The sequence below is a fragment of the Protopterus annectens genome, chromosome 16.part0, assembly GCF_019279795.1.
Source record: "Protopterus annectens isolate FY-2018-M chromosome 16.part0, PAN1.0, whole genome shotgun sequence".
In the NCBI taxonomy this organism is placed as follows: domain Eukaryota; kingdom Metazoa; phylum Chordata; order Ceratodontiformes; family Protopteridae; genus Protopterus; species Protopterus annectens.
In genome coordinates, this window is record NC_056750.1 from 561331714 (window position 1) to 561353400 (window position 21687).

The 21687-nt window shown below is 39.7% G+C and overlaps 1 protein-coding gene across 1 annotated transcript in view; it reads left to right on the forward strand.

Annotated features, from left to right (window-relative positions):
- The window catches only part of ASS1 (argininosuccinate synthase 1), a 681159-nt gene that overhangs the window by 111732 nt on the left and 547740 nt on the right, over positions 1-21687 (forward strand). The window contains exon 5 of the mRNA XM_044057968.1: positions 1568-1756. Within this exon, the coding sequence (XP_043913903.1) occupies positions 1568-1756 (189 nt within the window). The remainder of the gene's footprint in view (positions 1-1567; positions 1757-21687) is intronic.

A 21687-nucleotide genomic window follows, 5' to 3' on the forward strand; every position in this document is an offset into this window, starting at 1 on the left:
TAACAGATACCTTTGTTCTAGTGATACACAACTTCTCACCATCTATAAACCCCCAAAACCAAATTAAAATAGCCTTTACTGCTACTTTGTTGCCACAAAGTGGAATTCTATTCCACAAGTTATTAGAACTGTAATCTACCATCCCTCCTTCAAGCATCTTCTGATAGGCCGCTTATCAAACTTTTGACTCTGCTCATGCTATATACCCAGTTGAACATAAATCTTGTCTACTTTTCTCCACCCATATCTGTACAGACACTCTAGCCATCTCTAATTCCTCTTCTTCACCCTGGCTATCATTTTGCATAACCTTTACAATCACCGCCTCCTCATTTATACTAATCTACCCTAATCTGTCTCCCCCTTTAGTAATAAGTAAAAGTCATGAGTTTAGTTAAATTGTAAATATAATGTGAATTACCAAACGGACCCTCTCCAGAATTGTATATAGTGCTTTAGTTTGCTGTTTCTCATTGTTCTCTTTGTAATATATTTTAGTATATCTGCATTCTTTATAATACTGTTTATTTTTTAAATGTATAATTTCCAACTGTTTCTTATGTAATGTGTTTGAATGTTTTTTGTTTTTTTTTTTAATTTTCTCTGTTAAGTGGAGCTTTTCTCCCTGGGCTTCTGCTGAAATTGGGCTCTTGTGACCCAGTCAGACTTTCCTAGTAAGCAAACATCAATGAATAAATAAATAAATAACATTTGTCATTGCATCTCCATATTTAGAAACTTAAGTTGACCACTCCCATTCCTTAGTATCTGAAGTAATTCTAGATAGCACATTAGTGATTTAGCAGAGTTATACATGTCTGTGTTTGGATGCAGCATAGTCACAGCCCTAAGCGTCCATTAAACTTAATAATAGTACCAACAGTGTCCCAGCTCTGAAGGCTCGTTCTTCTACAAGTCCAATGAAGATCCAGACTCACTTATACAGCACTAGGTATTTAGAAGTTTGCATGCATACTAGTGGTGAAGTTGTGGAAAGGAGTTATTTGAGATGCCGTTTAATGCTGAATCAAGAGATTCTGTGTCTTCCATGAAATTAAGCACTAGTCTGATTGCACTGTGTATTTTTATACGAGATGCCATCCATCCTATGGCTCATAGTTCAACATGCCATGAATTATTTTGCTCAGCTAGTTGTGATATTTTAACATTCCTAGTAATATTACTTTTGTAGTTAAATCTGGTAATTTCATAACAATTGGGTGAGGAAGAAATGAATAATATTTCTTTAGCAACCCATTTGAGGTAATTTTGTTCCAGTTGCATGAGGGAGCTGAATGCTTCTGTTAAGATATTCATGTGGTTAAACATTCAAAAATAATGTTGATAATCGCAGTACTTGAACTTAATCAATTTTACTAATAATAACTTCAGCTGTACCTAAATCATTGGTGACACTTAACATGCTACTGAAAATTAAGTTCCCCAGAGGATATTACACAGGTAATTTGGTCCTCTGGCTTTTCTCTAAAAAGATGTTAGATAAACTGGTTGGGCTGTGTCTCATATCTTGACTTGTGTTTAGCTATCAGTGTTTCTGTTTGTGTAGATCTTTATTGAAGATGTGAGGAAGGAGTTTGTAGAAGAATTCATCTGGCCGTCAGTCCAGGCCAATGCAATCTATGAGGATCGATATCTGCTTGGAACTTCCATCGCAAGGCCTTGTATTGCACGTAGCATGGTGGAGATTGCAAAAAAGGAGGGTGCACAATTTGTCTCACATGGTGCTACTGGAAAGGTATGTAGAATATATACCAGTGACTTCATACTTCTGGTTCTTTATTCATTTTATAAAACTTGAATAGAAAACATGGTAAGCTGAACTGAAAATATTATTTGAGTATTAGTACTAAGCAAAAAGCATCGCATTTATCAGCAAAGATAATTTTTTATAAGCAAAAGATCCTTTAATCATACATTGCTTATATAAATCTGTATAAGGATTTGTTTTATTAACTATGCTGCAAAAGTTGTTAGGATACATGAAGGGGTCTGTAAATATATGCAGCATTGAGCAGTAACTGCCTTGGTGTCTTATTTAGAATAATCACATTTACATATCTGTAAAGTGTAGACACACTTAAGTAATAAATGTAGATGGCCAACAACTAGGGTTGTACTATAGTAAAAATCTTTTTTAATACAGTGTCATTGTGTGAAGTTAATGTAATACTTTTCCACGTAGAGGATATCTTATGCATTGCACTTGCGCAGAGCGTGTACATGCCGAGACTTGCTTAGCATATGGCTGAAATGCAGCATGCTTCTCATGCTGTCGCTGCATCTGAAAATGCAGATACCTGCATTCAAAGACAGCGTGGCAGCACGTTGGACAATGGCATCAGGTCTCTTATTTTTTCTTAAGTGTTGGACATTTTTATGTGTGGCAGATGCTTTATTTTTTCCTTTTAATTTTATTATTTCTTACTGTATTCTTTTTGTGGCTGGGATACTGCTGCTGTTTGCATCTGCCAACTGTACAGAAAGCAGCTTACAGGTCAGAATCAACAGTGTTGATCTTCTTTGTATGTTTCCATCAGTGATGTTCTTCATCTCACATTGCTGCAGTCCTTACATATGGGTAGTCCGCTGTCCTCGGTCGGCCCGAATATCAAAGTATTAGGCTGACGTCGGTCAAGGTGCTTAAGACTGACATCAGGACGTCAGGGTACAAATGCGCATGACCGACGTCATATCCTCAGTCTTTTTTGCCGCATGGTCCGATGCAGAAGCAGCGTTGCAAGTGCCGTTCGGCGTTCTGAAATTTTTTGAATTCGGAGTTTCAGACCGAGTCAAAGTTGGCTAAGTACCCCGTTGGGAAATATTTTAGTTTTTTCTTGCCTCAGTGGTTTACCGGATGTCAGAAAAAGTGAATAACTGTATTTCTTGTGGGAAGCAGATACCGCATAGGGATTATCATACTTTGTGTATTCCTTGTTTGGGGCCGGAGCACGACGTTGTTGGGTGTCGCTTTTGTGCTAGGTTCAATAAGCGCACTATTAAGCGAAGGTTAGATTGTGCTAGGTTGGTCTTCGGGAAGCGGTGCAATTATAATATGCCGTCGGATTCTCCGACGCCCGCTTCTTCGAAGAAGCGCAAAGACAAAGCAGCTAAACCCAGGCAAGAAGAGTCGTCCGTACCGGACGCCGGTTCTTTAGAGGCGTCAGTGGAACCGGTGGTTCCACCAGAGGCTTCTCTGGAGTCCCAGGGGGAGACTTTGATATTGCAGGATGTGGCCTCTCAGGAGGCAGGTCAGGCTGAAGGGGCTTCTCAGGTTACTGTACTCCCCTCCCTTCCTAGGGTGGTTAGGCCCTCTCCTTCTGTTTCCAAGGCTTCTCCCAGAGGCAGGCCAGGTTTAGCTTCTGTTGGTGTCACTCCTAGTTCAACAGGATCTGTGCCCAAGAAGCACATGCTTAAAATGGCAGAAGATTTAATTACTTTGATTAGAGGTTCTTTGCCCCCTCCTGATAAAAGGCCTAGGGTGGAACCAGAGTTGGGGAGTTTTGAGCAGGCTTCGGATGTTTCAGAGTCTTCGACTGAAGACTTGCAGGAGTACTCTCCTTATTCTGATTCTGATGCAGATGATTCGACTCCTTCTGCTTCTCCTCCAGAGGATTTTTCTTTTTCAGAGACTCTTCATTCCATGAGAGAACATTTTAAGTGGGAAGGTCAGGACTTCTCTGATTCCAGGAAAAGGCTTAGGGAATTTTTGCTTTTACCCCAGCATAGGCCCTTGGCTATACCTCCTGTTCTGGATGTTGTGGAAGATGTGTTTGCAGAGGCTTCACTTAATCCTGATTCTTTGCCTCCTGCTCCTGTTAAACCGGATAGGTATTACAGGGTGCCTGAGGCTCATAAATATCTTTATAAGAGTCCTAGGGCGGACCCAGAAACTGTTAGTCAGGGACCTAAGGGTGTCAAGGCCTCTGTTGTAAAAAATCCGGTTCCTCCAGATAAAGAGGCCAGAGCTTTGGATAGATGGGGAAAGAAAGTCTATACTTCTTCCACCTTAGCTATGAGGGCTTTGAATTGCCAGTTTCACATGTTGAAATATCAAAACTATCTTCTTTCTCAATTGAAGTCTAAGGTAGATGCTCTGGCGGAAGGCATTGAGTGTAAAGAATTACGAGATTTGGTGCATGTCTCTGAACAGGTGGGTAAGCATTCTTTACAATGTGGTTTTGATGCTGTACAGGCCTCGTCTAGGGTGGCTGCCACTGGTTCAGTTCTTCGCAGGCACGCCTGGCTGAGGGATCAGAATTTATCTGACCATGTTAAGACAAGGATTTTGGATGCTCCTTTACAGTCTGATGTGTTATTTGGTTCACCTGTGGAGTCAGTCTTGAAGAAAATGGAAGACAAGGCTAAGTCTATGCAGGCTGTTAAAGATTTTTTGCAAGTTCAGCCTCCAGTTTAGTAGGAATTGGCCTGCTAAGGGGTGGACGTATCCTTCTTATGATTCTCAGTCTAGGGGTAGATCTAGACGTGGTAGGGGCAGAGCTCAGAGTTCCTTCAGACCTAGAACGGGAGTTCACCTGCACAGTCTTCGGTGAGGGCAGGGGCCAGTCCTTTCGTAAACAGGCCCAATGACCTACCTTTTCAGCTGCCAGATCCTTCTTGCCTGGCAGCACCTTTGGGAGGAAGGTTGGCACTCTTCAAGGAAAATTGGAGTTTGATTACTCAAGACAGATGGGTATTGGATATCATACACCAAGGTTACAAGTTTTATTTCCATACCTTGCCTCCTTTCAAAGGCATGCCAGACGTTCCTCCTCAGCAAAGACTAGAGGCTCACAAACAAATTTCTTTGCTACTTCAAATAGGGGCCATACAACCGGTCCCTCTACCAGAAGTGGGCCTAGGATTTTATTCTCGCCTGTTCCTAGTACCAAAGAAGGGGAACACGTGGAGACCAATTTTGGATTTATCTATCCTCAACACATATCTGGACATTCCCAAGTTCAAAATGTTGACGTTACAACAGCTTTTACCTCTGCTGGGCAAAGATCACTGGATGGTGACTCTGGATCTCAAGGAGGCTTACCTTCATGTTCCTATCAGGCTCAGTTGCAGGAAGTATCTGCGTTTTCGGGCTGGAACTTCTCATTATCAGTTCTCTGCATTGCCCTTTGGCTTATCTACTGCGCCCAGAGTGTTCACGAATGTTCTGGCTCCAGTGATAGCTTTCTTCAGGCTAAGAGGAATACAGATCTATCCTTATTTGGACGATTGCCTGATTCTGGCCCAAGAAAAGGACGAACTTCTTCATCATTTACAGTATGTGATAGCAGTGCTAAGATGCCTGGGGTATTCTGTGAACGAAATAAAGTCCAGTCTAGTACCCTCTCAGGACATGTGCTTTCTGGGTGTGAGACTGAATACAGCATCCCAGATGGCCTTTTTGACCCTGGACAAACAAAAGAATCTTTCTCTTTACTTCCATCAATTGTCTCATCAGTCCAGGCTAACTGCAAGGACAGTCCTTCAAGCCTTAGGGTTCATGGCATCTTGTATTCTGGTGCTTCCCGATGCCAAACTGCATATGAGGAAGCTACAATGGTATCTCAAAAATGTATGGACACAGCACTGCCAAGATATGGACACTGTCATTCAGATAATACCTTGCATTCAAAAGGAGTTTTTGTGGTGGGCTCAGGAATGTCACCTAAACAAGGGACTCTCTGTGACCCGACCAGAGGCGAGTCAGATTCTAACGACAGATGCCTCAGACAAAGCTTGGGGAGCTCATCTAAATGGAAAGTGGGTACAAGACACGTGGCCTGCCAGACTTCAACATCTACATATCAATTTGAAGGAGATGTTAGCAGTCCAATTTGCATTAATAGCTTTCAAGGATTTACTTCTTCCAGGGCAGGTGTTGGTTCTAACAGACAACACAACTGTCATGTGGTACATCAACAAGCAGGGGGGAACGCATTCTTATCCTCTATGCAGACAAGCAATGATTTTGTGGGAGACTGCTCTCAGTTTACAGCTGAATCTTCAGGCAAGGTTTCTGCCGGGAGCACAGAACTCCTTAGCAGATGTGTTGAGCAGACGAATTATGGATCCCCACGAGTGGAAATTGGATCCTCATGTATTTCAGAAATTGACAGTGTTATGGGGAACTCCAGACATAGATCTGTTCGCTTCTCCACTAAACTACCAGCTGCCAAAGTTTTGCACAAAAGGTTTCATCCCACAGCTTGGAAAGTGGATGCTCTTTCATTCAACTGGAGCAATCTTCATGTGTATGCCTTTCCACCTCTGCCTCTCCTCCCAGAGGTACTCCTGAAGGTCAGACAGGACAAGCCAAAGATGATTTTAATAGCTCCAGATTGGCCTCGACAGCACTGGTACCCATTACTGAGAAGTCTGGTATGGGAGCCTCCATGGCCTTTGCCTTCGATTCCACACCTGCTGTCTCAGGAGAACAGTCATTTACTCAATGTCAAACTTCACTCTCTACATCTAACAGCCTGGCATATTCTGTTTTAAACCCTGGAGGGTCTCAGCTTCCACAGCAAGTTTTGAATGTTATTTTGGAGGCCAGAAGGCCTAGTACAAGGAAAGTGTACGCAGATAAATGGAAGAGATTTTTATTTTGGAGTACAGCAAAGGAATTTGATGTTTCTAAGCCTAATTTAAGTGTGGCTCTTCAATATCTTACTGAGTTACTGGACAAAGGTTTGTCCTTCTCTTCTATTAAGGTTCATGCTGCAGCAATTTCTGCTCACTATGACTGTGACCCACCATTGTTTTCTCATCCTTTGTTTAAGCAATTCCTTAGAGGGGCAAAGAATATAAGACCCCACGTAGAGCTCCTACTCCTGCTTGGGATCTCAATTTTGTGTTGGAGAAACTCACTCTACAACCTTTTGAGCCTGCAGCTACTGCCGAGTTGAAATATTTATCATGGAAGACTGCTTTTTTGTTGGCCATTACCTCTGCGAAGGGTTTCTGAATTACAGGCCCTTATGGCGGTTGAGCCTTTCTTAATTTTCCATAAGGATAGGGTATCTTTGCGTACTAATCCTTCCTTTATGCCTAAAGTGGTTTCTAGTGTGGCTTTAAACCAAACTATTCATTTGCCTACTTTTTATGCAAACCCCAAAATAAAGGGGAAAAGATTTTGCACACTTTGGATATACACAGGCAGTTGCGATATTATTTGAGCAGAACTAAAGGGTTCAGGCAGTCTCAGCAGTTATTTGTTTCATTTGCTTTGGGTTCTCAGGGCAAGCCTGTGTCAAAACAAACTATTTCTAAGTGGATTGGGTTTTGTATTGCTTTCTGTTATTCCCATCATGGTAAGGAGATTCCAGCTGGGATTAGGCCTCATTCCACTAGGGCTACTGCCACTTCTACAGCTTTTTAAGGGGTGGCAACTAAAGATATTTTGGAGGCAGCTACTTGGAGTTCAGTGCATACTTTCTCTAAGCATTACCACCTTCCACTTTACTCTAAATCTAGGGCTGGTTTTGCCACTGCAATTTTACAGGGCATTTTGGCAGCTCCTACTGCTTTATAGTTTTGCCATCCTCCCTTTCCTCTGCTTTGGGATTCTACCCAAGTGTAAGGACTGCAGCAATGTGAGATGAAGAACATAGTACAGTTTTGTACCTACCATAAATGTAGATGTTCGAAGATCCACATTGCTGCAGTCCAATTTACCCTCCCTCCTTCCCCTCTGTAGTTAGAGGCGGTTGTGTGGTTTGGGTTGTGAATATTGTGGATATTGTATATATTGTACATATGATTAGTGCAAGGGTGGTTGGTTGTTTTTTGCTGTCTTTTGGTTTTGACCTTTCCTTTTAGGGTCTTCTGACATCTGGGGCAAGAAAAGACTGAGGATATGACGTCGGTCATGCGCATTTGTACCCTGACGTCCTGATGTCAGTCTTAAGCGCCTTGACCGACGTCAGCCTAATACTTTGATATTCGGGCCGACCGAGGACAGCGGACTACCCAAGTGTAAGGACTGCAGCAATGTGGATCTTCGAACATCTACATTTATGGTAGGTACAAAACTGTACTTTTTTGCAGTATCGTAGATTTCACTGCATTGGAGAGGCTTCCTGGTAGGGTTTTACTTTTTGGTTTAATTTTAGTGCTTTCTGATGCAAACTGTGGATCAGAAACTGCTGTGTGTGTCCACTGACTACAGAGAAAACATCTTAAGTTATCAGGATCAGCAGTTTTAAGTTTGTATAACATTTTGTTTGTTTGCATTTTTTTACATCGGTTTTATTAATGTTAGGATGACTGTTCTCATAGGGAGTGCTGGTTATATTTTGCTTGGTGTTTGTTTTGCAGTCTTGTAGTCTTATGTCTTTCTGTTAGTGATGTTGATTATGCTTGATTTAGAATTGGCATGTTGATTTGTTTGCCAAATCAACATGCATGTTTTAAAATATTAAGTTTTATTGTAAAGCATGTCAGGCTAAGAAGATTGGAGGAGCAAGTTTTGAGGAAAAGCTTTTCCCAGGTTTAAAAGTATGGATTATGATGTGGACTGGGAGTTACAATAGTCGAGGAACAAGAAGGAAAGAGTTATTAATAGTGGTGTTGATTGCTACATTATAGAATATTAAAAAAAGGATAGTCTGAGGAAATGCAAAATCTGGGAAATGTTAAGAAAAGTATAAAAAGAAGCTGTTTTATTTATAGAATATATATTGGCTTTTTTGCGATTCGATTGTAAATATAAATACATTTGGAAAAGAACTCTAGCCTGGAAAGATGTCGGTGGTTAGGTGGTTATTTACTATATTCTCGGCTATTAATATTGTATTTATTTTATAAAAGAAAGGTTTACTGTGAGGACTGTTTTACTAGTCAAAAGTTTCAGGTTGCTTCTCTGTATTCAAAAGCATATACTTTATTTTTCTGTGTCTGCATATTTCTTGTGAAATGTTTTGAAATGTTTGCTGTGTTAAATAGAGGTGTTAGTTTGCTGATAAAAATGAAATGTAGATGGCTTGTGAGACGCAGCTGGCTTCTTTCCTTGAAGAGTTTAACTTCCTTAAAGTGTTTAACTCTCATGGTGATGCAGGACATCTGTAAAAAAAAAAAAAAAAAAACGGCTATGATGATGCTTGGAAATAGAGAAGTCATGACCCACACTGCACCTCGTGTAATTTATAGTGCAAACCAGTGTAAGGGATTAACACAATGATTTCTGCTATACTGTCACGCATTAACATGATTTCTGCTATACCACCATGAAAAGAAAAGGAAAGGGATTAATCTAAGTATTTAATATACTGTCATATATAGTAAAGAGATTAACAATGTGAGTTCAGGTATGCCTCTTGTACAAAATACTGAGATTAATTTCTGCAATGCTGCTTTTATAGCAAAGGGATTGACACAATGATTTCTGCAATGCTATTTTTTATAGCCATGGGATTGCCACAATGATTTGTGCTATGCTATCATGTATGGCAGAGGGATTAACACTGATTTCTGCTATGATGCCGTGTATAGCAAAATGATTAATGTAATGATTTCTGCTATACTGTCATCTGTAGCAAAGGGATTAATGCAACAATTTCTGAAATGGTATTTGTGTATATCAGAGGGGTTAACGCTATAATTTGTGATGTGCTATTATGTGTAGCAAAGGGATTCACACAATGATTTCTGCAATGCTGTCATGTATAGTAAAGGGATTAACACAATGATTCTGCACTGTTGTCATTTATATCAAAGGGATTAAAATTGTGTCTTTCGGCTTTTCCCGGTTAGGGGTCGCCACAGCAGAACTCCGGTCCGCTAATGATTGGCAGTAGATTTTCATGTGCTGGCTTGCCGGGCCTAACGCACAACCTTCAATGAAGGAACGCCCATTCACACATGTCGACACACAGAAGACGCTCTAACTGAGAATCGAACGGGCAACGTCTAACTGTGAGGCGACAACGCTACCGCAGCACCACCACCGCGGGATCAAAGGGATTAAAATAATTTCTGCTAAATTGTCATGTACAGCAAAAGAATAATCACAGTGATGTTTTTGATAGTGTTATGCATAGTAAAGGGATTAACATTGTAATTTCTAGATGATGTCATACATAACAAAAAGATTAAGACAGTGGTTTCTGTTATGCTGTCCAGTATCACAATGAACCTTCTGTGGTACTTCACTATTCCTACATCTTATTCGTGGATCATAGGAGGCCCATAGTGTTCGGGCTACCTGCACACTATAATATCATGGTAGGCAGTTAAACAGTGTGTCTTTGTTTCCTCATAGGCTGCCTGTTTGTGACAGCATTACTCAGTGTATGCTGGTTCAGGGCAGCCACTGTTGTTCTGCTTTTTTTTCCTTAGCACATGGTTCCACTTGATGTATTGAGTTACTGCAGTAAAATTTGCATGCCAGTGATGAACCTGAGGCATATGACATCTTCCTGACAAAGTAACATGCATAATGCATGTTAAATATTTGCATAAACAACATGGGTACAGATTGTAACAACATGCTAGGTGCAAGACTTCCATACCAGAGTGATACAGCTTGTGCAAATAATATTCCACGAGTGCAAGATGTGGATTAAGTGTCCATGTAGAAAATAGGCAGTGTATTTTTGATAGTGGTATGTGGGAAGAGGATGCCGCTGGGCAGTGACCACACCTTTTAACATTATGAAAGCTGAAATAAGGAATAATTGGCACATGAGCATACCTTGCAACATTATGAAAGGTGTTGTAAGATATGCTTAGTAGAAGAACAGGCATTTTAACATTGTCAAAGGTGGAATAAGGTGTACTTGGTAAATGAGCACACAGTTTCAGAGTAAGGAAGCTGAAAAGAGGTGCACTTGTTACATGAGAAGACCTTTTAGAGTTATGGACGGTGGGATATGGTGTAATTGTTTAATGAGCACACCTTTTAGAGTTATGCAAGGTGGGATAAGGTAGACTCCATGAATGAGCACACCTTTTAACTTTATAAAAGGAGGTAGAAAAATGCCTGTGGACAGTGAGCTCATGTTTTAACATGGTCTGAGCAGGAAGGGGCACTTGACAACATAGAAATCTTATTAGCATGTGGGATATGGAATGAGTGGCCTTGATGAGTGTGTGTATTCAGCAGGCTTGATGGTCACAGGTGACAATCGTAGACAATGAGCAGCATATGATAAACAGGGGAGGGCAGATCCCCAGTTAGAAGCATTACTCTACAGTGCAGGACAGGAGTGTAGAGGCACACTGTTCATATTAGGACTGCAGTTTGGAAAAGTCGATTGACACATATAATCTGAAGTTGCCCCCCCCCCCCCCAAAAAAAAAAAACAAACAATGCTGTATCATAAATTTCGAAACTGTGGATCTGTCAGGCAAGCTATCCTTCTAGACGAAAAAAAGAAGACCAGTGTCCATGAGTTGTGTTAAAAAATGAAAAATGCAGCTAAAGTGGTTTACTGCAAGGTAAGTAACTCTTGGCCTGTCTGGAGCTTGTCAAGACTATTGTTATTATTATTATTATTATTGTTATTGTTATTATTATTATTATTATTATTATTGCTATTGTTATTAGTATTGTTATTGTTATTATTATTATTATTATTATTGTTTGATAAATGTTAATGGTTGCTCTAGTCACTGCCATAAACATTCTAAAGTGCATAGTTGTAAGAGTAATAACATTTTGAAAATCACAAATTGTTACTTTTTATAAGTCCACTAGAGGGAGACATTGTGTGACTTTTGAAACATAGCAGCATATTTTTTTTTCTTTTTCTCTTTTTAACTTTACTGGAATAATTGATTTGCCTCAGCTTTGGGCTTCTGTGTTAAAATGTGCTTCTAAATTGTGCACAATACTCTGTACTGAGGAGTGACTGTTGTTATTCAGTAACCATGGTTAGGGATGAGGTTATAGCAAACATTTTGGGACCCAGAGGTTTACAAAGCATTAAGTGATTGCCACTTGCTTTTAGGAACGCAGACTAAAGTTGCGGGACTTGATTTAATCTCCACTCCTTCAGTCTTTGGCTCAATAAAAAATGAAAGCAATTGTCTTTGCACATTCCCTAACCATATTTTATATATACTACTTTTTAATATTGTATCGTACATCAGAATATTTGTTTTTAAATGACGGATCTTATGAAGGAGGCAGTGAAGAATGAAGTAAGCGGAAGGTTAGCTTTCAACAGTAACAGGTAGTTTTTTTAAGTGTGCCCGCGCGTGTGTGTCACCCCCCCCCCCCCCCCCGAGTCCAGTCCATCTTTCTGGTGGCTAGTAAGGACTACTGGATGGGGTGGTCTTCCAGTCTCCCACTCTCGTAGCTAGACTTTTAGTAATCCTTGGCAGGACATGGTGCCTGTATCTCTGCCTACACTGCTGAACCTTCACCTAGCTGTCCACCAGGGGATGCTTGTGCAGTGGGAGTAAATTTGCCATCATGCCCCCAAGGGTAGAAAAGTTAATAGTAGCTGCTTACTCCCCCTTCTCTCTCTCTCTCTCTCTCTCTCTCTCTCTCTCTCTTTCAGAGCTAGCTCCTATAGGTCCTGAGCATGCTAAATGAATCCAGGTCACCTAAGCAGCTGTCAAAGCTTCAGTAACCCTTTACCTACTTGCCTCATGGTGGTATCGACCCATGACCGCTGGTTGCCTTTTTGTAGCACATTTGTCAGCCCTTATTGCTGCAAAAGCTGTTTCTACAGAACTCTCTCACCAACAGATTCTTTATATTTACACTGGTCTGCTCTGTAAAGGAGGTTTATAAATTGCTAATTTAATTAAGTTTTTGATAATGGCTGGATACCTGGAAAGTTTTGCATTTAGAAATAGAAATATAACTGTATTACAGTGGAACTGTTACTTACAAAAACAGAAACTTTTAGAGCTAACTTGGTACATTCCCACTAATGGATCATGAATGGAATCTTCTGGACTTGCCCATTGTAATTCATCAGCTGCATGCTAGCCATGCCTCGCCAACATTTCTGTCTAAAAGCTGACCACATCCCCTTCTGTTCACTGCAATAAGCACCATAATGGCAAATGTTTACATTTTTGTTCTAGTCTGTTCCAAAAGTGATGCAGAAGAATATAAACTGCATCCAACAATCATCATCATGACTCACTTTGCAGGTTGCAGTGCAGCTGTTTTATAAACATTTTCTGTAAAACACAAGACACAATTAATTGAGCTCACACTTGTCATCAGCAGACAGCCACGAGACAGAACAGAAAGCGTCTCCACCACGGTGATATAATCCTTTCATTACTGCAGTACTCGCTCTTCAATATCATCCAAGAATTTATCATTTATTTTTTTTATTCCCTTTCCTATTTTAATATACGCCTTTTCTTTCTTCCGTCACCTCTATCCATATTGCTAAATGGTCTGAAAAACCTGCCATTAGTATATCATCATAGTTTATCCCCAAACCTTCTAGTAATACCACATAATCATTTTCAGATCCAAGTGCCCCCTTCTGTAAGTCCATTGACTTTTTTGTTCCACACAGCTAATTTACCACATTTTTCACTTCCTATATTTCTTTACATCTTTCCCCTTCTTTTTATACTTAACCCTTAAATCACAATTGAAGTTTCTTGCATTTATAATTTTCATGTTAACCACCACACTCTAATATTTGATGAAACAGATTGTCTTTCTTTGCTAGTTCTATATGCATATAATGGTATAATTCTATAAACAAGTTCTCTCCATCTCACATCGACAACATTTAACTTCCCCATCCATACCAATGTCAAATCTAGTATTTTCAGTTTTTTTTACGCAACGTAGAACAACTTTCACTTCCTGAGCTCCATATTATATTTCCATCCCACTTTCTGTTTGTTGTCTTTCTTCATTTGTCAGGAATCTTGCATCCTCTAACAGAATAACATCCACATCACATTTAGCACACCATTCCAGTATCCCTGTCATTCTTATAGTGTTAATAATACTGTTAACATTTTCTGAAAGCACTCTAAAATTGTTGCTTTTCCCTGTTTTTAAGTTTAAGGGAATTTTTTTTTTTATATTTCTGTTTTCTTATTCCTCAAGTGAATATTTTTCATGGGTTTATGTACAAATAATACTTGATGCACAGATCAGATCAGATTTTTCACTGGCTAGAACTTCAAATCATTATTACCATCAATCCCTTCTCCTGACCTCTCTTTCAGCATGCGGCCTGTCTCTCAAATGCATATTTTTTTCTCCTGCAGTTTCTTCTTTACCTAGTTCACCCTGTCCTCTAGCCTCTTGTTGTCCATCCTCATTTATGTTTTTATGTTTTTTTTCCTTTCTCCATCTTTTTACTATTTGCTCTTGCCCCAGCCATCCAAATTGCCCCATTTTTTACACAACCTGCATTCAGGCACATGCATTCTTAATGTATGTCCTTTCACCCCAAACTAGTTACATTGTACCTTGCCACAATCATTAATGAAATGAGAATAGTCCCCACAAAAAAACATGATTACGCTGGGCAACATATATTAATGTGCCTCTATGACCAGCCACAAAAATAATATGTGGCAAGTGTTTCACCTTGTTTTTCACATTTCAAAACAGCTTCCAATCTCCATTTCCATTCCATAAGATTCTCTCATTTCTAACTTTCACCATATTATTAACAGTTTCACATAAACCCTGCATACATTTTTTAAACATCATCTTTTTCCAGCAGGTCGTCATTTCAAAACTGCAAAGTAACATTTTTAACATGTAAATTACTACCAGGAAACAAATATTTTTCTATGGATAAATGTCATTTTTGTTATATATTTCCAAAAATGTCAACATCAGTCCAACAGTTTCAAAAGTTAAGTCGCAAAAAGCTTTAAACTCTGAGCTTTAAAACACATAGCAGTTACCAAACTGTCCCATATGTAATATCTGTCTGTGTCATTTTTGTTCTTATTCTTACAGTTGGTCTTCTCTTCTTTTAAAAAACACTTTTACTTACCATTTGTTGCTGCTGTATTTTCTTGCTTGTTGTGACTGCTGCATATGTTTTAGTTAATGCATTATCTGATGCCACAAAACCAGAAACCTTCATTGTTTGTTGCTACTTTCCTCTTTTACTTTCTGTCACTGCTGCCTTCTTTTTTATGCCTTTATTGAATTATCACTTAAGACCTAAGCAAATGTACATTCGAGTAAAAGTTAACAAAAAATATTAACATATTCCAAGTTACAAAAATTATACATGACTTGCATACTTTGTATATTTATTACCAATTCACCATTACAAAAATTGATAAATTCCTGCCTCCCTTTAAACCTCACTCCTCCTCCAAAACATTCTGCATGTATTCATCCATCTATCCATCCTCAACACCTTTTCCCATTTTGCACATGGGGTCAGGGTGTCACTTCAGCAGTGACAATCATCTTGAGCCAAGGATTACACCACTGTATGGTTATCCCTGCCACGGTAGTTCATGCATACCACACAGTCTCACCTACTGCCAATTGAGTGTCCAATCCACCTACTGCATGTCTTTGGAATGTGGGAGGAAATCAGGCCACCCATTATTCTGCATGTATTGTTCCCACAATTTCCATTTTCCATGTAATTAGCTCCTACCCTTTTCTAAAGATCCCACTTCCAGTTCTTTTATCTCTATTACAATATTAACTACTTCAAATTCAGTTGAGTTAGAATTATATTTCCATTTTCTAGTAATTGCTTTGTTGGTAGCCACCAGAATTAAACTTAACAAGGCCTTATTATATCTAGGCAATTCAGGTGCTGTATCCAAGCTCAAAAAAATAATTTCCTTAGTTACACCCATTTGCTCACTCAGTATCTCTGACAGACTACTCTGCAGGGAGTTTTTAAAGTCTGCCATCTCATTACTCTCCCACAACATATGTTCCCAGTTACCCTTTTCTTTTCCATTACACATCCAACATTTGCCATCTACTTGAGGAAAAATTCTTGGAAGTCTGCTTAGTTTATACAAATAACATTACAAATGTCTTAAATCTTCTAGACATTGATGCATATTTTGGATACATACATACACATGTTCTCCCATTGTTTCCTTGTGAATTGATTATCCAGTCTCTCTTCTCAATCTTCCAGTGGTAGAACATGCATATGTAATTACATTTTAATGCCTGTCTTTCCTAAAACTAAGACAAAGACTGAGAAAAAAAGACACTTGCTTACTTCAGTATCTTTATCAGACACTGCAGTAGCTGAAAATGCTTTGCTATATAACATGCAATTTATATCATGAAATGTTTTATACAAATATAGTTAAAAACAAAAAACATTTTCCTTTCTCCCCTAGTGTCCTTCCAAGCATTAAAGATATGAAGTGGGGTATATGCTTTTCAGTCTTCCATAAGTTTAACAAAGTCAACAAAAGTGCAGTCTTTTCACTTTTTCTTTCAAAGCCGTCTTTCTCAAATGTGATTGATGCTTTGTAATCTCAGACTTATTCACTAATTTCAGTGTTGCTGGTCTTCCTGTTCATCTCAATATCCTAACCTCAGACTCTGGTTCAAGTCCAAGGAACTTACGATTCTTCTATACAACTCCTGTGCTTTATTTTTCTGTCTCTCAAGCATTTTCCCGTGTCAGTGTTGGAAAAGGTTTCACTTCCAAGGTCTTTCTGCAAGCTTTATTATCAGAAGAATGAGAAGCAGTTCCCTTTTGATTGTTGGCTCACTTTAGCCTGTTCTGCTTCAAAAAATAACTTTGATCCTCCAGGAAAAATATTTTGAAGACAGATGGATAAAATAGCTTGAATCTCATACCTGCCTCTCAACATTCCCTGATTGTTGGGATTAATTTACTTCTCTTCTGCTTAGTGTACAGTGAATAATCATTTTCCACAAACAGTCTACTGTCTCCAGTTTTTAATACTTTGCTCTTCTGACAAATTTTTTTTCAGAATCAACTCATTCTACTGGTATGATTGCATTGTTACTAATGCAGGTCTTGGCTGCTTTCTCAAGGCCGGGTATGGAACATACACACGATGTGCCATTTCAGTTATCAGATCCTGCTGTGGAATACCAGTCCAGTTGCTTATTGTTAGCAGAGACAAGTATATTTCACATAGGATAGCGCTGCTATGAAGCAGACTCTCCAGCTACATAAAACAGATAAAGTTCATCCCTGTCCATTTTCAAGCACAACTTAAATGTATAGATGGGGAACAAAATATTTACCCCAGGATTGCCCCATGTACTATTTATGGACAGATGCCGCTCCTAAATGCCTTATTCCATACATGGATCCCTTCAAATTATCTATGGTATAATTCCAGGTATTCTGTTTGAGTGAATTATTGACCAAGTGATAGGTAAGGCCAATCAATAACCAAATGGGATAGGTTATTTTGAGCAAAAAAAGGGAAGTTGGCTAGGCTTAAAATGGCCCACAAGGACAGCTAGCCTAATACTTGGCTATGAACCTATAATAAAGTGTGTTCCTTATAGTTTCTCTGGTACAGAAGAAAATCCCAGGTTTTTCCTGTGTGCTCTGTCCACTAACTGTACCACTTTTTGAAATGGCTGTTCTTGAGCAGTCTCGTACTCATTGAGACTTTTCATTTCATCCTCTGACTTTTGCAGTTTTATCAGTTCATCTGAATAGCTGTTTACAGCTTCATCCATTTTGTTCTAGATGTTTGTTGCTTGAGTTGATATACTCCATTAGTGTTTCATTTATTTTAATCAGCTCTGAGCACATTTGACTTGTTTTTTTCTTCTAGACTACTGGAAGCAATGTCTTACAGCAAAGCTGGAATTTGAATTGCTTTTTGCTGAACAGGTGCAGGATTCTTCCCAGTCAGTGTTTTCTCTTCACCTTTTCTAGTTGATTTTTTTCAGGATAAGTTTCTCCTTTGCTGCCATCCCGGTAGTTTACTTACCAGCCAGTAACTGAATGTACTATATCTAGCAGAGTTACTTGCTCCTATCTCTCAGTTTCTTTTTTTCACACACAGAGAACTTCAACTAAAAGCTGTTGAACAGTGCATAGCCATCTTGGACGTCCCAAATGCTACATTTTTTTACTGTCACGTCATCTGGTTCCTTATTCACATTACCATCCTTGTCCCTTCTGAAAACGTTATCTGCTGTCTTACCTCGTGAAGCAGTAGAACTGTCACCGGGGTCATCCTGCTTGATTATTTTTAACAGAACATCACCTGCCAGCCGCTCTGTCACCAGTTCTGTTATCTGCACAACTCTGACAGGCTCACTTACTTTCGTCTCCACGGAGGCAGTTAAATGCTGCTCATTTGTAACATCCACCACACAGGAATTTTTATTTACATTCTGAAGCTCCATATCAAACAAATTTTTCTCCAAATTCTCACTTTCCACCTCCAAAATCTCTGTAGCTTATCTCTCCTTCATACTGCTGCTACTTCCCTTAAGCCTCTTCCTTGCTGCTGTTGGAACCATCTGGCACCATCTAGCAGCTTCAAAGAGCAGGGGTAGTTCCTTAGTGCTCTGGCCAAATTTCCCCTAGTCAGTATGAATACCACCTTGGGTCTCTGCTGAAAAGAGATTGCTGGCCTTGTGGGACTAACCCAGTCAACAGAGGGTAAAAGAGCAAATGACTATATAAAATACTGTATACATTCATTTGCTCGGTCAATCAGGAGATGATCGAAAGCAGTGTGGCAAAACCTCAAAAATGTGAACGCAGTTGTTGCAAATCGCAAAATATCCCCCCCCTTTTTGACTCATGGTAGTGCTTGTTTAGGTGGTAGAGTGGTCAGAAATGTTGCAGCCAGTTGTTTTGTATGACATTCCGACCGTTCATAGTGAAAAATTCGATAATAACACTCGGTGTTATACCTGATCAAGCAATGTTAGCTCAATCAAACAAATGTATTCCATAAAATACATAAAAAGGTATATGCTGTGTTGAACATATAAACTGCCTAAACTGATGTCAACAACACAGAATTTTGCATCTTTCTCTCTCTGTCTCTCTCTTTGTGTGTGTGTGTGTGTGTGTGTGTGTGTGTGTGTGTGTGTGTGTGTGTGTGTGTGTGTGTGTGTGTGTGTGAGTGTGTGTGTGTGTGTGAGTGTGTGTGTGTGTGAGTGTGTGTGTGTGTGTGTGTGTGTGTGTGTGTGTGTGTGTGTGTGTGTGTGTGTGTGTGTGTGTGTGTGTGTGTGTGTGTGTGTGTGTGTGTGTGTGTGTGTGTGTGTGTGTGTGTGTGTGTGTAAATATATATATATTTGTATACATGTATATAGTTTACGCTTACAGGATAATATTTGAAGAGATGTGCAGTTTTTAAAATGTTAGGTTGAGGGTGTGGGGGGGGGGTTGCATTTATGATATATGAGTGTAAAATAGACATTTCTGGCCACACCTCTGTTAGGCAGAGAAGCAATCAGTAAATACTTGTATGCTGGGCACTCAAAACCAGATTTTCTATCGGTTTACTCATCTTGATGGGAGTCAAATGTTTTGGTAGGTACATCATGTCAGTACCACTAGTACTTTTTTTGGATGTCAGGCATAGAAGAAGCAGCATTTAAACTATTCTCAACTTTTGGAGGTAATGAGAGCCAGATGTCTGTGGCACAAAGAACAATGAGAATCTTCCGTCTTCATTTTGTTGTAAAAGAGCCGAGAAAAATGGGAGCCGACTGTGTTCTGTGTGAACCAGATACTTCTTCTTTCGCTTTTCCTAGTTAGGGGTCGCCACAGCGGATCACATGTCCACTCATGATTGGCAGTGGAGTTTAACAGTGTTGAGTTGCCAGCCCAGCGCCCAACCTTCCACAGAAGGCACACATATGCATTCATACCTAGGGCTAATTTAGAGTGTCCATTCCACCTACAGCATGTCTTTGGGATGTGGGAGGAAACTGGTGCACCCGGAGGAAATCCACGCAACCACAGGGAGGACATGCAGACTCTGCTTAGAAGGCACCCCAGCCGAGGATCGAACCAGAGAACCTCTTGCTGTGAGGCGACAATGCTAACCGCTGCACCACCGTGGCCGCCCTGTTCTGTGTACACCAGATAAAGATATTAAAATATATGTCCTGTACCCCTTTTTCGGTTAACTTTTCCTTTGCTTGCTAACCTTCAAACAGGGAAACCCTAGTTGATCCTAATAGCCAGTGTTTGGTCATCATTTATTCAGTCACTGACTTGATAAATTTCAGTTTTGATAAAGGTCGAAAAGGCCCTGCTTCCTTATTGAAAAAAATATTTTAATCTGAGAGCCTATTTTCACTTCTACCTCCTATTTTTCTTTCAGAGCTGCTACCTGGCATCATGAGAAATTTCTAATAAGAGAAATCTTCTGCAAGGGCTACATACAAGACCAAGTGGAAAACTTTCCATTTCAACTGAAAATTTACTTTATTCCCCCTTAATCAGTGATCATTTATGGCTGTCTGTACTGTTCCAAACATTTTTTGATTTGAGTTGCTTGCATCTTAATCGTTTTACATTGGACTGTTTGGCCTTCCATTTTCTGTTAGAGATGCAGGCTTTTGTTTATCACTGACTAATCAAGTATTTGCTGATCGATCTGCTATCTCAGCCCTCCAATTAAATGTACTACTGTTGGGCAGCACACTAGCTTAGTGGTTAAAATCTTGGTCTCGTAGCTTAAGGGGCTGTGGTTCAATTGGGCAGTTTTGCTTATCCTATGTAGAGGTGTGTGTGTGTGTGTGTGTGTGTGTGTGTGTGTGTGTGTGTGTGTGTGTGTGTGTGTGTGTGTGTGTGTGTGTGCTGTCATTGTTTTCCATATCCTAGAAGCATGCTGGCTAATTATCTCACATATACCACTGTCCCTGTGACCTGTGTCATGAATGAAAAAGTGCAAAGCAGACAGTTTCACTTACTTCGTCACTACATAAATTCTTCTGTATCCTGGGATTGTACTTTACAATGGACGTTGTTTTGTGTCCTCCATTTGAACCTACTGAGTCTGTTGATCTCAAGTGTATTTTCTGGAGGATATTCTTTCTGGTACATTTCCTTGCTTCATACGTGTATTTACAGGCAACTTTATTTGATTGTTTACAGGGAATCTCTTGCTGTCAGGATCAATTCATGCTTCTGCTGCATGTATTTGGGCTTGGCCTGAAACAGTCCTTTCACAATGTTTTCTCTCCCCTAGAACTGAGAACAGAGATAAAAGCCATCCCTACAAACTGCTGAGGCAAATGCAATCCTTTAATGAATACGATGGTTCCAAATAAAAACTATACAAACAAACGAACAAACAGTATCCATTAAAGGATTGCATTCACCTCAGTAGTTTGTTTGGATGGTTTTTAGTTGGACTTTAGATAAAAGCCATACCTGACTGTTCACCACTAGATAGTTTTTTCTTTAAGTGGATTCATAAGTACAGAAAGAAGGACCAAAGGTAAGACTGATTCCCCAATAGGCAGGCACATTCATTCCAAGTGGCTGGCCATGTGCATTATGCTTTTCTACCAGCAGGATAACCGGTGCTTCTCTCATGTTATTTAGGATCACAACTCAAGAGGAGAGGTTTCAAGGTTGTGATGTGGCCACATGATACCCGTATGTCTGCCGCATTGTCAGCTTTGGACATCTTTACAAAGGATTAGAGTGCATATTTCCAGTTAGGAAGCAGATTTCTTTGACATGGCATTTTGTCATGAAGCCATTCCTTAGGTTTATTTCCTTAATGTACCCTTCTGTTTCTGTTTGGCGTCTT